General features: G+C 36.3%; 2 protein-coding genes across 2 annotated transcripts; both read left to right on the top strand.

Moving 5' to 3' along the window:
• The first annotated feature begins 12,254 nt into the window (after positions 1-12,254).
• On the top strand, positions 12,255-12,770 carry LOC131597186 (uncharacterized). Its single transcript, XM_058869896.1, has one exon. The coding sequence runs from the start codon at positions 12,255-12,257 to the stop codon at positions 12,768-12,770; it is 516 nt and encodes a 171-aa protein (XP_058725879.1).
• An 89-nt stretch (positions 12,771-12,859) lies between these two features.
• On the top strand, positions 12,860-13,288 carry LOC131597185 (uncharacterized). Its single transcript, XM_058869895.1, has one exon. The coding sequence runs from the start codon at positions 12,860-12,862 to the stop codon at positions 13,286-13,288; it is 429 nt and encodes a 142-aa protein (XP_058725878.1).
• Positions 13,289-15,440: the final 2,152 nt, after the last annotated feature.

The raw sequence follows: 15,440 nt of genomic DNA, 5'->3' as shown, positions 1-15,440 counted from the left end.
GTCGTTAGTTTCCTTTTTAAAGGTTACTCTTGCGGAATCAACTAGAATATTCCAGACCAAAGTGATAATTTATGATTTGTTGTAGACTATTGACTAATGTGGACACATTAAGACTAATGAATGATTGAAAAATGGAAATTAAGTGATTTTTGAATGCAATAAACGCAGGACAAAACCCAATTTAATGCAATAAAGACAAACAAACTTAATGTAGAGAAAAAGAAGAACAAATGAAAAGATTTTAACTGAAATAAATGCAAAGTAAAAGGTGATGAAGCATAGTAAAAGGAAATAGAATGACATTAATGGAAAGGATATAAATGATTGCATTAAAAGTAAATTGGTACACAAACATACATTTTTAGATTGCACTCGTTTCTCATTTTCAGTGTAGAGATTGAGTTTATCATAAAGTGTAAAATTGTGGACCCCTAAGATGATTATATTCTTCTGCTTAAATAGGCATTTCAAAATAACTATTTCTGACGGTTGCTTAACCCCTTGACGACACGTGTACTACAATGCATAAGATATTAATCAAAGCTTCTCCACGTGTCTCAGAATATAAAACCCCCAACAACCGTCACTTTTCTTCCCGCCCTTCGACTTCGACTAGCCTTAGAAGCCAGACTTTTGACACTTGCATCTTCTAAGAGTAAACATGCTGCAACTTGCTTCGACGGAGCGTTATTAGACTCTGCGTCGAACCTTCTTCGACCAGGCTCTCTATTGAAGCAGGCATAGCGGCAAACAACAAAAGATTTGAAAATATTGATCCGGGAATTATCGTCCTCAGAGATGGAGAGGTGCCATTCAACAGTTTCTACGATTTTGAACTTTGGATTGAATGAGCAAAAAGTAAACAAAGATATAGACAGGAAAAGAATAAACACATTCTTAGAAGAGAAATAACTTATCAGGAATGTAAATATATTCACTCTTCACAAACATACACTTATCAACCCGTTATACTCAACCTACGATACCCATCTATGCCATCACGTATCTCTCACATAAGCTTCCATCTCCTGAGCACAAACGAGATCATCTTACAACTAAGGTTTTCTCTAACGCGAAGTCGCGAGAACATCCGTATTCTCGCGTCAGCGATCTCTCGCGCGCCGCTCAAACACGAAAGCATTACGAACAGATACAAACGGTGAATTCTAGCTCTAAATCTATCTCTAGAGTTCAGAACCAACAGATTATCATCCTAGATAAGGATTCAAGAAGTTTATCTCTAAAGCAACCCAAATCCCCAGCATAGAGCAAAAATCCATAACAACATCAACACAGATTTATAAAGCAAGTTAAAAATAACATTATAATCGGTAAATATACATAAGATTCAAGTAAATATACAAACAAAACCCAACTAAAGAGAAATACACAAAGAAGAAGAGAAATGAACCGAAAATCTCCCGGTTTGTCAGCTCCGTTCGACGTTCAATCCACCCCCGATCATCCGTATGCAACCTCCGAAGTTGTTTTCTAAGCTAATCTACCCTAAGAATCAAGGTTTGATGATTTGAGAACAATTACCCCAAAACATAACCTAAAAATTGTGTTTTTGGCCCCTTTTAATGAGCTGCTGTCTTAGCAGGTCCGATTAGCGGAAGGATCCCGCTTAGCGGCTGATAGCAAAAGTGAATTTTTGTTTTCGCCGTAACTTGAAAACCGTAACTCCGAATTGCACCCGGTTCGAAGCGTGGGAAATCTTATTCAATGCTCTATCCCATAATGAATGAATGGAAACCAAAATGATGATTTTGGTCATCCTTATTTTGAGCCTATGGAAGTCCGCTTGACGGTGGCTAAGCGGGCTTGCACCAAAACTGCGAAATCGAAGTCGTGCCTTTGACACTTTATTCCTCAAGGCTCCAATAAGCATGAATACCTATAAAAACAAAGGAAAAACTATCAAATGGTATAAAAGTATATGAAAATACAACTATTCACAAAGTATACGTATTTATACACAAAACGGGGAATTATTCAAACGGTATTAACAAAAGTATTGATAAGTGCCACTATTTACATACACAAAATAAGTACATTTTGGAACTTATCAAACTCTCCCTAACTTGAAACTTTGTTTGTCCTCAAACAATGTCAAATAAATCAAAGAATTGAAAGTAATAAACCAAAGAATTGTGAATCAACAAGTTTAGAAAAACCAAAAACAAATGTATGGTTTAATACAAAAACGTATAATACAAGTAAATACTTACCACTATCCTACAACGACAACATGTAAATGAAACTAATCCTAAGTACAAAAAGCATACAAAACATTCTAACACAATACAAGCTCACATCATGAATCACACCTAGCAAAAATTCATCAATGGATGAAGAACACACAAAGGTGAAGGACTTTTAACATTCATCCAACAATCTTGCAAACAAAAGATTAAATTATGCATTCATCCAAAAATCACATTGAATATACAAAAGCAAGAATCACAAGAACTTTTCAAGGTTGTAATGTGGCTTGGTTAACAAACAAGGGATAAGTCCTAAGGCTAATTGAAACAAAAGCTTGCCTAAACCTAAGGGAGTGATCAATCCACCAAATATTCAAACAACAAAACCTCGATTAAACTTCTTCCATAACCACAAGTTTCTCAAACCAATCACAATACTTATTAGCATAATTATTCGCTTCTCTTTTCTTTTTGTTTTTCAAAACTTTTTCACATTTCTTTCTTTCTTTTTCTTTTCTTTTCTTTTCATCTTTTTTTCTTTTCTTTTCAACCTCATAGCAACAACCACATAAGTAGAAACCATTTTTCTTCCCAACTTGAATTCAACCACATCATAATGTGAATACTCCCTACTTTCTAAGGCAAGGTAAAAATTCAAACCAAAAATCATGGTTGAGGGTTTAAGAAAACAAAGAATCAATCATCCATGCAAATATGAGAAATAAACACTCAAAGATAAGCATTTAGCAAATACAACATGGACATTGACAAAAAGCTCAAAAGGGTTAACAAATGATCACACATTCACAAGGTGAATTGACTATTTGGTTACGGTGGTTGTGCTCAAAATGAAACAAAATGCCTTGATCCTTTCCATGCTTTCATAAAATCAATATAAACAAAAGATTAAGCATAATAAAATCCAGTTAAAACAAAGATTGTGGCCTCCAACATATGTAAACAATGGAAAGCTTCCTCACATTTATGGTTTGGGAACTAAAGTGATTCAATCAACAAGCAAGTAATGCACAAGAATGAATGGTATGATAATTGTACAAATGAAAAGTTTCCTAAGCATGTTATGCTATAGAAAACGATAAATGAGTACCTTGAATGATACGACTTCAAAAACAATATCCTACCATACATCCGCAAGTTGAAACACTCAAGCTTTGGAAAATCACCTCAAAAATCTTCGAATTACCGACAAAATTCGAGTACAAACAACCAATAAAAGAATTAGAAAAAATAAAACTAATTTCTACTACTAAATAGCCTTGGTGAAAGTGGGAAAAATGAGTGAACCAAGTGGAATAGGGACCCCACTGGTACAAAGCAAGAAAACAAAATTCTGCTATGCTCGCTTAGCGAGCTCTGTTCCGCTTAGCGGACGCAGAAAAAACCAGAAAAACCAGAACATAATTAGGTGTTCCAGCCCTCTCCACTTCACTTAAACACCTCATAAACATAAAAATAACCAAAAACTTTACAACCGTTGGGGTGCCTCCCAACAAGGGCTTGTTTTACGACGTTAGCTCGACGCCTTTATTGTTTCGGTGTTTGGAAAGTAGCCTCCTCTCGTCATGCCATGGTGACGTATCACCGCACAAGCCTAAAGAAAGTGTCCTAACCAAGCACTTAACAAATGTTACAGTAAAAATATATACAACAATTTCACAAACATAAAAGAAAACACAAGTATAAAAATATGTACACAAACAAACACATATATACAAGTATTAACACATACATGTATTATTATACAAAAAGAGAAAAGTTGGTGAATGTTGGATTCACAAGTTGAAAAGTGAAGATTTGTTATTAAAGAGCTCATCCGAGATCAACATGTTTCACCAACATTCACCAATAAAAGTATACTTATATGTAACATATACAAGTAAACTTATATGGTGAACATAAACAAGTAAACATGTACAAGTAAATATATATATATATATATATATATATATACACACACACAAGTGAAAATATACAATATATACGTTATATACAAAGCTCAAAACCACGAAAACTATTGTGATGCAATTCAAACAACCATCCCTGGCAACGGCGCCATTTTGTTGAAGCAGGCATAGCGGCAAGCAACAAAAGATTTGAAAATATTGATCCGGGAATTATCGTCCTCAGAGATGGAGAGATGCTATTCAACAGTTTCTACGGTTTGGAACTTTGGATTGAATGAGCAAAAAGTAAACAAAGATATAGACAGGAAAAGAATAAACACATTCTTAGAAGAGAAATAACTTATCAGGAATGTAAATATATTCACTCTTCACAAACATACACTTACCAACCCGTTATACTCAACCTACGATACCCATCTATGTCATCACGTATCTCTCACATAAGCGTCCATCTCTGGAGCACAAACGAGATCATCTCACAACTAAGGTTATCTCTAACGCGAAGTCGCGAGAACATCCGTATTCTCGCGTCGGCGATCTCTCGCGCGCCGCTCAAACACGAAAGCATTACGAACAGATACAAACGGTGAATGCTAGCTCTAAATCTATCTCTAGAGTTCAGAACCAACAGATTATCATCCTAGATAAGGATTCAAGAAGTTTATCTCTAAAGCAACCCAAATCCCCAGCATAGAGCAAAAATCCAGAACAACATCAACACAGATTTGTAAAGCAAGTTAAAAATAACATTATAATCGGTAAATATACATAAGATTCAAGTAAATATACAAACAAAGCCCAACCAAAGAGAAATACACAAAGAAGAAGAGAAATGCACCGAAAATCACCCGATTTGTCACCTCCGTTCGACGCTCAATCCACCCCCGATCATCCGTATGCAACCTCCGAAGTTGTTTTCTAAGCTAATCTACCCTAAGAATTAAGGTTTTATGATTTGGGAACAATTACCCCAAATCATAACCTAAAAATTTTGTTTTTGGCCCCTTTTAACGAGCAGTTGTCTTAGCAGATCCGCTTAGCGGAAGGATCCCGCTTAGCGGCTGACAGCAAAAGTGAATTTTTGTTTTCGCCGTAACTTGAAAACCGTAACTCCGAATTGCGCCCGGTTCGAAGAGTTGGAAAGCTTATTCAATGCTCTATCCAATAATGAAGAATGGAAACCAAAATGATGATTTTGGTCATCCTTATTTTGAGCCTATGGAAGTCCTCTTGACGGTGGCTAAGCGGGCTTGCACCAAAACTGCGAAATCGAAGTCGTGCCTTTGACACTTTATTCCTCAAGGCTCCAATAAGCATGAATACCTATAAAAACAAAGGAAAAACTATCAAATGGTATAAAATTATATAAAAATACAACTATTCACAAAGTATACATATTTATACACAAAACGGGGAATTATTCAAACGGTATTAACAAAAGTATCGATAAGTGCCACTATTTACATACACAAAATAAGTACATTTTGGAACTTATCACTCACTTTCGTCTCTTTCTAGATATAGGGAAGTTGAAATCTTTTGTAACACCCTCAGAGATGAAGTAAGCACAACACCGAAAACGAATCTTCAAGATGGAGTTCTTTATTAATGATTGCGATGCAAATGATGTATGATCTTAGGGTCAAAAATTGGGGTATGATACAGTGCATGGGAACATTGTAATTGCTTAGTTCACTCATGGATCTTGAATTCTATTACGCCTCCGATTGCTCAAACAATCGTGTTCTTGGAAAATGCTCTCGATGTTTGGAACGATCTCCAAGAACGATTTTCCAAAATTGATCGAATTCGTGTGTCTAACCTTCGCCTTCAGATCAATAATCTCAAACAAGGTTCGAAATCCGTTCTTGATTACTTCAAAAAGATGCGTGGTTTATGGGAAGAATTGAACTCTCATAGGCCACTCTCAGCATGCACATGTATCCATCAATGCAGATGTCAAGCTATGCGATGTGCACTAGAATTTTGCATCGAAGATCACTTCATTCAGTTTCTTACAGGTTTGAATAAAAAAATTTCTATCATCAAAACTCAAGCTCTTTTGATAGATCCTCTACCATCTATAAACAAGATCTATTCTATGGTTATTCAAGAAGAAAGTCACAATATCTCTCTTCTTCCTAAATCTGATTCTTCTTTGGCTCCTGAAGAAGTTAATACTTTAATCAATGCCTATGATTCAAGAAAGTATTCTGATCATGGTAAGGCTTCCAGCCACAATGGTAGATCTCAAAGCTCTAAAAGAGATAGCATATTATGCACACACTGCAATAGGATAGGTCATACAATGGAGGTATGCTATAGGAAACATGGATTTCCTCCCAACTTTGGTAAAAAAACAAGTTGCTGCTAATTCCACTACTACTTCTAATGGGGATAACACAGCTATAGCTCACACTAGTGAAGAAGGAGCATCCAACAACCAAAATGCCAATATTACTCAGGAGTAATACTCTCAATTGATTAGCTTATTGCAGCAAACAAACTTAATATCTTAGACCCCTAGCCCCAGTACTACCTCTACTCCAACCATATTTCTACCTCTCCCACTCATATTGGTCATACACCACATGAGTACTCAGGTAATTCCCAATCTCTTATAGCTTCTTGTTCTACTCAAAATAAGTCAAAATATTGGATCATTGATTCTGGTGCCAATGACCATGTTTGTTCTTCCATACATTGGTTTAGTTCTTGTCATAATATTCAGCCAGTTAATGTGTTTTTACCAAATGGTTCTATTGTTGTAGCCAACAAAGCTGGTACAACTAAGCTTTCATCTCAAATATGCAGTAATAATGTCCTATACACTTCTGATTTCTCTCTTAATTTGCTATCTGTGTCAAGACTATGTGTTTCTAATCATTGTGTCTTTCGTTTTTCTGTTGATAAATGTGTTATATAGGACATGACATCCTAGAAGATGATTGGTTTGGCTAGTCAAATAGAAGGGTTACACAAATTGAAGATTGATGATTGTTGGCATGATGCTAATACTCTTTCCCTTACTTCCGAAATCCATAACCTTCCTCTACACAAATCTGTCTCCCCCAGTGTTAGCATCAATAATTGTAAAGTGATACCTACGAAGACCTTGTGGCACTTTAGGTTAGGTCACTTATCTCATTAAAGAATATAAAAAATGTCCCATTTGTATCCCCAAATTGTTAATGATAACAAAGCTGTTTGTGATATATGTCATTTTGCTCGACATAAGAAGCTTCCTTACACTCCAAGCAATTCTAAAGCTACTAGTAAATTTGAGTTGCTACACTTTGATATATGGGGTCCCATTTTCACTAGTTCCATAAATGGTCATAGATACTTCCTTACAGTCCTTGATGACTATAGTAGATTTGGTTGGGTCATCCGGCTAAAATCAAAAGCTGAAGTATCTAACCATGTTCAACAATTCGTCACTCTTATTGAAAACCATCTTCACACATGTCCTAAACACATTAGATTTGAATTCTATCTTTCTTAATTTTATGCTTCAAAAGGCATTGTCTATCACAGGTCATGTGTTGAATCACCCCATCAAAATGGCAGGGTAGAAAGAAAACACTAGCACCTTCTAAATGCAGGGAAAGCCTTACCATTTTCAGTCTAATCTGCCAAAGACCTTTTGGTCCTATGCTGTTTCATATGCTGGTTTTATCATTAACAAAGTTACCACCAATCTTCTTCACCAAAAATCCCCATATCAAATGTTATATGACACTCTACTTGACATCCAACAAATTTAAAGTTTTTAGTCCCCTCTTGTAGATGTTCTTGATTGGCTGCATTTTATGGTAAAACATATTTTTGTTTTTAGATGTCTTGACTGATGTCATGACATGCATGTGTAGTGTACTGCAGGATTTTTATGGTTAGCTAATACATAGTTTATTGGATGTCAAGCTGAATGTTGTGACATCAGTATCTGACAGCATGGGCTGTTATGTTTTCTGTTATGTTTCCTTATAAATCTAAGCCTATATTTTAGGAAACTAACTATTATGCTGATTGTATATCAGTAATAGAACGAGCCATGGGCTGATTTTTTAGCACCCTGATATGTGAAAATTATGTTAACTTTGTTACCCCTAATTTGTGTTTGTTAGGCCCAAGGCCCATGTTCTGCCTATAAGAAGATTGGTAATCCTACTTGAAGAGGCAGAGATTTTGAAGTGAAGAATACTGTGCATTGTGCTTGTATTGTCACGTGTGTTTTGTCTTTGTGTTTTATTGTGAGCTAAGCAATTATCACCTTGATGATTGTATTGTGTAACCCAAAAAAGTGATTTTTCGCTTAATTTTGACATTTGTGAGATTTATTGAAAATTTTGCGTTTTGGGACAATTTAGTCGGTATTAGTTCAGAATAGAAAATCGATATTTAGTCAGGAATTTTAATATTTTCAGTATTAAAAATATTATTAGAGGGTCGTGAATTATTTTGGGAATATTCCGAGTAAAAAAAATTTGACTGTAAATTAGGAGTTAAGAGTTAGAAGGGCTATGTGAAAATGAATTAATTGGGCTGAGTGTTACCCAAGTGAATTAATTTGGCCCAATTAGAAAGTAAGAGGTAGTGATATCCCTAGGTGCAAAAACTCAGTACAACATTGAGGAAAAATTCCATAACCGAAGCAGAAGAAAAATAGGAAGAGAAGAGAGTTTCGAAGATAGCACGTAGAGCAATTTAGGATTTCAATCGGAGCGAAAATTAGAGCGACCTTCGATCCAAAGGTAAGGGTGGGGTTCTTGCTTTATAAATGGGGACATGATAAACTGTATGTGGGCTTGGGAAATTTTATTTTCTCTGTGTTTCGATTGAAATTTTCTGATTATGTATGGATAATTGTGTGTTACTGTCTTGGAATTTTATTTGAGAGAATCTATTGTTTTGCCACTATGGTTGATTTGTGTTTCTCTGTGAATGCTTGATTGAATCAAAACTGTGATCGATGTGTAAATAATTGCTGTGATGTTGGTGATGGTTGTGTTTTGGAAATCTGAGACAGGAAGGAAAGGTGCCCATCGGCACCAATGGTGTGGAGGGAATGTGCCCGTAGGCACATCATCAATATGATGGGGGGCAAATCATATCAATTTCAAATCATGTATCAAAGTACTAATTTATCACTTACAATGCAACACACCTAGAAATTAACTTGAGATTAGAAGCATGACAGGTATTATATATATATATATATATATATATATATATATATATATATATATATCAATTGGCAAGTGAAACTATAACCATAGGTTTATACTGTAGTGTTAAAGTGAGAGACCTTTTCCAAATTTACAATATGTAATATTTTATAGATGTGTCTAATAATAATAATAATAATCAATATTTAGCATTTTAATAATATATTATAATAATGATTATAGTAATAGTAAATATTATTATAATGTTAATACATTAAATTAAGAGTAGTATCAATATGCATAGTAGAGTTCAATTGGATTAAGTAGGCCAATATAATTACAAACTGTATATGTAAATTTAGCAGAGATAATTTTGGTAGCATAACAGCAGCAGTGAGCTAAAGTAAATAATCGACCGAAAGTTAATTAACCGAGTAGTATAATTTAGGCGAGTCTAGAATTGATTCGGTATCCGTAAATTGGCGACGTCTGGCGATGTTGTGACGTAATGCATATCTTGACATGTTGCGAATTCTTGTGATGCTGTAGGAAATTATTGTGATAAGTAATTATCAATAATGATTGATATATTTTGGCGATGTAGGTGAATTCCTTATGTGACGTTGTTATGTGATTGATTGTGATTTGTTGCATTTCATTAGTGTCTCATGAATTGCATATTTTAGCGACTGCCTTGATTTGGCAAATGCGACGTAGGCTTATGCCTGTTGAATGCCTCTATTTATTGGCAATTGGCGATGAGGGCTGAACCCCTGGGTACCACATGCATGATGCATCGTCGAGTCTCATTCATTTGTTTTGGTGTGACGTTGTGTATGATTATGTGATTTTGAATTTGAATCGCTGTGATTGAAATATAGACTTGAAATATATATTATAACTCGAACCGTAATATACTTTTTTATCATAATTTCGTTTATATGGTTTGATATCTCACACTTTTATTTGTTTTCGCCGTTTCCTTTATATTGGTAACATGCAGGTGATGCTAGTGAGTGAAGATTTAGCTGCTGGGAGTCGAGTCGGTTGTCGCTCTGATACGTAGCACTCGGGGGACAAAACGATTGTTTTATTTATTATTTTTTTTGCTGAATTTTAAGTGAATTATGTTTTGAATTGTAATTTATAATTACTTTGCAAGGATGCTTGTTAAGTGCCAAAATATGTTAATATCAAGTTTAATTAGTGGCACCTTTCGACCGATTTTATCGAGTATTCGTACAATTTCCTGTAGGTTTATATAATTATTTGTAGTTTATAATTTTAGCTTTTATTTCATGTTAATATGTGTTTTAGTTATGATTTTGTAGGTCTTAGAAAATTTTGGAAGTTTTGAACTTGTTTTGGCCATGATTGAAGTCTGGTGGGCAGAGCATAGCGCGCGTCGCGCGGTAATAGGGCGCGTCGCGCCCTGGGTCTAGATATTTTGTGAAGCTTGCTGCAGAGAACAGCGCGTGTGGCACGCTTGGGCAGTTTGATCTACAAGTGACATGGCGCGATGCGCGCTAGAGGGCGCGACGCGCCCTGGACAGAAAACAGAATTACTATATAAAGAGAAAATCAGATATTTTACTTCTTCTTGAACTTTTGGAGAGCTCAATATATCATTATCTACTGTAGCAAACTGAGAAGTGAAGAATCGAAGCTTTGATCGTCGATTAATCGCTGTAGATGCTTGTTATTCTTCATCCTTACCTTATTGAGCAAGCTACCATGTCTATGGATAGCTAAATCTATTTTGTATCAAGACAAGATGTAATCCTCCTTTACTTTTGTATGTTTTCCTTGTGAATATATGTGTATGAACAAGTGATGATCAATATAGATGGTTTAGTTTCTTTATTAAAGCTTTTCTATGGTATAAATGTTTGAGACATCAATAATTGTATCTTGACCTAATTTTATCATCCATCAAACTATAAATTGCAGACATTGATTTAGCGTTTGATGTTTACTTTGTATCGGTTTATAAAACGTTATTTGTATTGTTTAAGCGAGTTCATATATATATATATATATATATATATATATATATATATATATATATATATATATATATATATATATATATATATATATATATATATTTATAGGTTGACATACAAAGTTAGGTCGGTGAAATCAAATCTTGATACATTCTTTTAAATTTAGCACTCTCTTAATTTTACGCCTTGCTACTAAATTGTTGAATGATCTTTTGCAAACCCAAAACCAAAGTAACCTTAACTAAACGCAATATAAACTATAGAACAACGGTGATATCGCAATAATCCCTGTGGATACGATATAAACGAGAAGTACTGCAGTATACATTTCAACAATGCTACAACGTTATTTGATTTTATGAAGTTTGGTGATTTCCGCTGCGATTTGAAATAATTATTTGGATAATTTGGTTTTGAGAATTAATTTAAATTGTCCGTTTAAGTTTATGTGCTATGTATCCAGGTGAAGGCAAGTAAGCCGTAAATGTTTTGAATGACGAATATGTGATATCCCAAATGTGTATTGTTTTTCTGGAATTTTATACTATGATTTTCCGTATAAATTATCGGGTAGATTGGGGTGTTACATTAGTGGTATCAGAGTAGGTCGGTCCGTCCGGCCAAGTGTCGTTTCGTAGTTGTTTAACAATTGAGTATTTTTATTTGATTCTAACCACTGTTGTGTTGTAGATTTAAGTTGAGATGGCTGGAAGAAACGACGCTGCGATTGGTGCTGCATTGGAAGCTATGGCTCAAGCTTTGGGAAATCAGCCGAACGATGGTGAGAATGCTGGATCTCACAGTTTGGCTACCTTCTGGAGAGAAAATCCACCTATCTTCAAGGGCACCTATGATCCTGATGGTGCGATGACCTGGTTGAAAGAGATCGAGAGAATCTTCCGTGTGATGGATTACACTCTAGAGTAGAAGGTTCGGTATGGTAATCACATGCTGGCAGTGGAAGCTGACGACTGGTGGTTAGAGACTCGTCAGAGATTGGAGATCGCTGGTGAGGAATTGAATTGGGCTGTGTTTCGTAGGGATTTCCTGAGGAAGTACTCTCCTGAGGATGTCCGTGGCAAGAAAGAGATCGAGTTCCTTGAGCTGAAACAAAGAAGCATGACGGTCACTGCGTATGCTATGAAATTTGGTGAGCTGGCTAAGTTTTATCAGCACTATGATGGACCAACTGGAGAATTCTCGAAGTGCATCAAGTTCGAGAATGGGTTGCACCCAGAGATCAAAAAGGTCATTAGCTATCAAAAGATTCAGATGTTTGCTGATTTGGTAGACAATTGTCGAATCTATGAGGATGACAACACTGCTCACTATAAGATAATCAGTGAGAAGCGGGGAAAAAGCAACCAGAACCGTGGCAAGCCGTATGATCCTCTAGCTGGTAAAGGTAAGCAGAAAGCTGCACAACGGCAGAGAACTAGTGGGGAGATGCCCTTGCTGGTATAGTGTGTTTCAAATGCGGGAAACCTTGTCACAAGAGTACTGCATGCAATTCTGGAGCGATGAGGTGTTACCTCTGGGGGAAGATTGAACATATGACTTCTAATTGCAAGCATAAGGAAGTTATATGCTTCAATTGTGGAGAAGAACGATATATCAGTCCTAACTGTGAAAAGCCGAAGAGGGCACCAGGAAGTGGGAAAGTGTTCGCATCAGCTGGAACTCAGACGAGCACTGGAGATGGACTCATTAGAGGTACATGCTTCATTAATAGTACCCCTCTAATTACTATTATTGACACTGGTGCCACTCATTGTTTTATTGCTGCTGATTGTGTTGAAAGATTGAAACTTATGTTGTCTACTATGAATGGAGAGATGGTCGTCGACCTTCCAGCTAAGAGGTCGGTGACTACTTCCCTTGCATGTTTAAAGTTTCCTTTTTCGATCTTTGACAGAGAATTTGTTGTTGATCTAGTTTGTTTGCCTTTAAGGGGATTAGATGTGATATTAGGTATGAATTAGTTAGAGCATAACCACATTCATATCAATTGTTATGACAAGTCAGTGAGATTTTATACTCCAGAAGAAGAAGCAAGTTTGTTGTCAGGTAAACAGTTATGACAATTGATGCAAGAAGAGGAAACTCATATGTTCTCGTTAATGGTTACCTTGTTAGTGGAGAACCAAGCTGTAATTGACAAAGTGCAAGTGTTGAGAGACTTTCCTGAAGTTTTCCCTGATGAGATTCCAGACGTACCACTTAAAAGAGAAGTCGAGTTCATGATTGATCCTGTACCTGGTACCAAACCTGTTTCTATGGCACCGTACAGGATGTCGGCGTCTGAATTGACAGAATTAAAGAAGCAATTGGAGGACCTACTTGAGAAGAAGTTTGTGAGACCAAGTGTATCACCGTGGGGAGCGCCAGTGCTGTTGGTAAAGAAGAAGGATGGAAGTATGAGGTTATGTGTTGATTATATACAACTGAATAAAGTGACTATCAAGAACAAGTATCCACTTCCGAGGACAGATGATTTGATGGATCAGTTAGTGGGTGCTCCCGTATTCAGTAAGATTGATTTTAGGTTGGGTTACCATCAGATTAAGGTGAAAGACGAAGATATTCAGAAGACAGCGTTAAGAACGCGGTATCGACACTATAAATATTCGGTGATGCCTTTCGGTGTTACCAATGCGCCGGGAGTATTTATGGAGTATATGAACCGTATCTTCCACACTTATTTGGATCAGTTTGTAGTAGTATTTATTGATGATATCTGATTTATTCTAAGTTGGAGGAAGAACATGCGGAACATTTGAAGATTATGCTGGAAGTGCTAAAAGAGAGGAAATTGTATGCGAAACTGTCCAAGTGTGAATTTTGGTTAACGGAGGTGGGTTTTCTTGGGCATGTCATTTTGGGTAAAGGGATTGCTGTAGATCCGTCTAAAGTAGTTGATGTGTTGCAATGCGAGACTCCAAATTCGGCTACCGAGATTAGAAGCTTTTTGGGATTAGCCGGTTACTATAGAAGGTTTATTGAAGGATTTTCGAGGTTGGCACTTCCATTGACTAAATTGACTTGCAAGGGCAAAGCTTTTGTGTGGGATGTTCAATGCAAAGAAGTTTTCACTGAATTAAAGAAGACGGTGACAACGGCTCCGGTTTTGACATTTCCTAATCTAGGAGAATCTTTTGTAGTGTATTGCGATGCATCCAAGATGGGTTTAGGCGGTGCGCTTATGCAGAATGACATAGTAGTTGCTTATGCGTCGAGGCAATTGAGGAATCATGAAAAGAATTATCCAACGCATGACTTAGAACTTGCTGCAGTTGTTTTTGTGCTGAAGATTTGGAGGCACTATCTGTATGGTTCTAGATTTGAAGTATTTAGCGACCATAAAAGTTTGAAGTATCTATTCGATCAGAAAGAGCTGAATATGAGACAACGAAGGTGGTTAGAGTTTCTAAAGGATTATGATTTCAGTTTAAACTACCATCCGGGTAAAGCGAATGTTGTAGCGGATGCGTTAAGCCGTAAGACCTTGCATATGTCCGCGATGATGGTTAAAGAGTTCGAGTTGATTGAACAGTTTCGAGATATGAGTTTAGTGTGTGAAATGACACCAAAAAGTATAATGTTGGGTATGCTGAAAATTAATAATGAATTTCTGGACAGCATCAGAGAGGCTTAGAAGCTCGGTGTGGAGTTGGTAGCTTCCATGGTTGAGGTCGATCAATCTTAGAATAATGATTTCAAGCTGGATGCACATGGTGTGTTGAGGTTCCGCGATCGAATTTGCATTCCTGATGATATAGAGATGAAGAAGATGATTCTTTAAAAGAGTTACAGAAGCAGTTTAAGTATTCATCTGGGAGCTACTAAAATGTATCAAGATTTGAAGAAGCTATTTTGGTGGCCTGGAATGAAACGATATTTAATGCAGTTTGTTTATGCTTGTTTGACTTGTCAGAAATTGAAAGTCGAACATCAGAAGTGTAACTCGGTGAACTGACTTTTATTTTAAAAGCAACAATGTTGCGGTGAGCATGAGTCGCCACCGACTTTTATTTTGTCCAATGTTAGGAAAGGTAAAAAGTACAGAAAAAGACCTTTTTAAAAGAAAACGGGCTCGGGGGGTAAGTTATGAAAAGGGAAGGTGTAAGCACCCTT

Source organism: Vicia villosa, linkage group LG4, assembly GCF_029867415.1.
Source record: "Vicia villosa cultivar HV-30 ecotype Madison, WI linkage group LG4, Vvil1.0, whole genome shotgun sequence".
NCBI classification, from domain to species: Eukaryota; Viridiplantae; Streptophyta; class Magnoliopsida; order Fabales; family Fabaceae; genus Vicia; species Vicia villosa.
The sequence above is the reverse complement of the archived record's forward strand: the minus strand, read 5'-3'. Positions and strand labels throughout refer to the sequence as shown.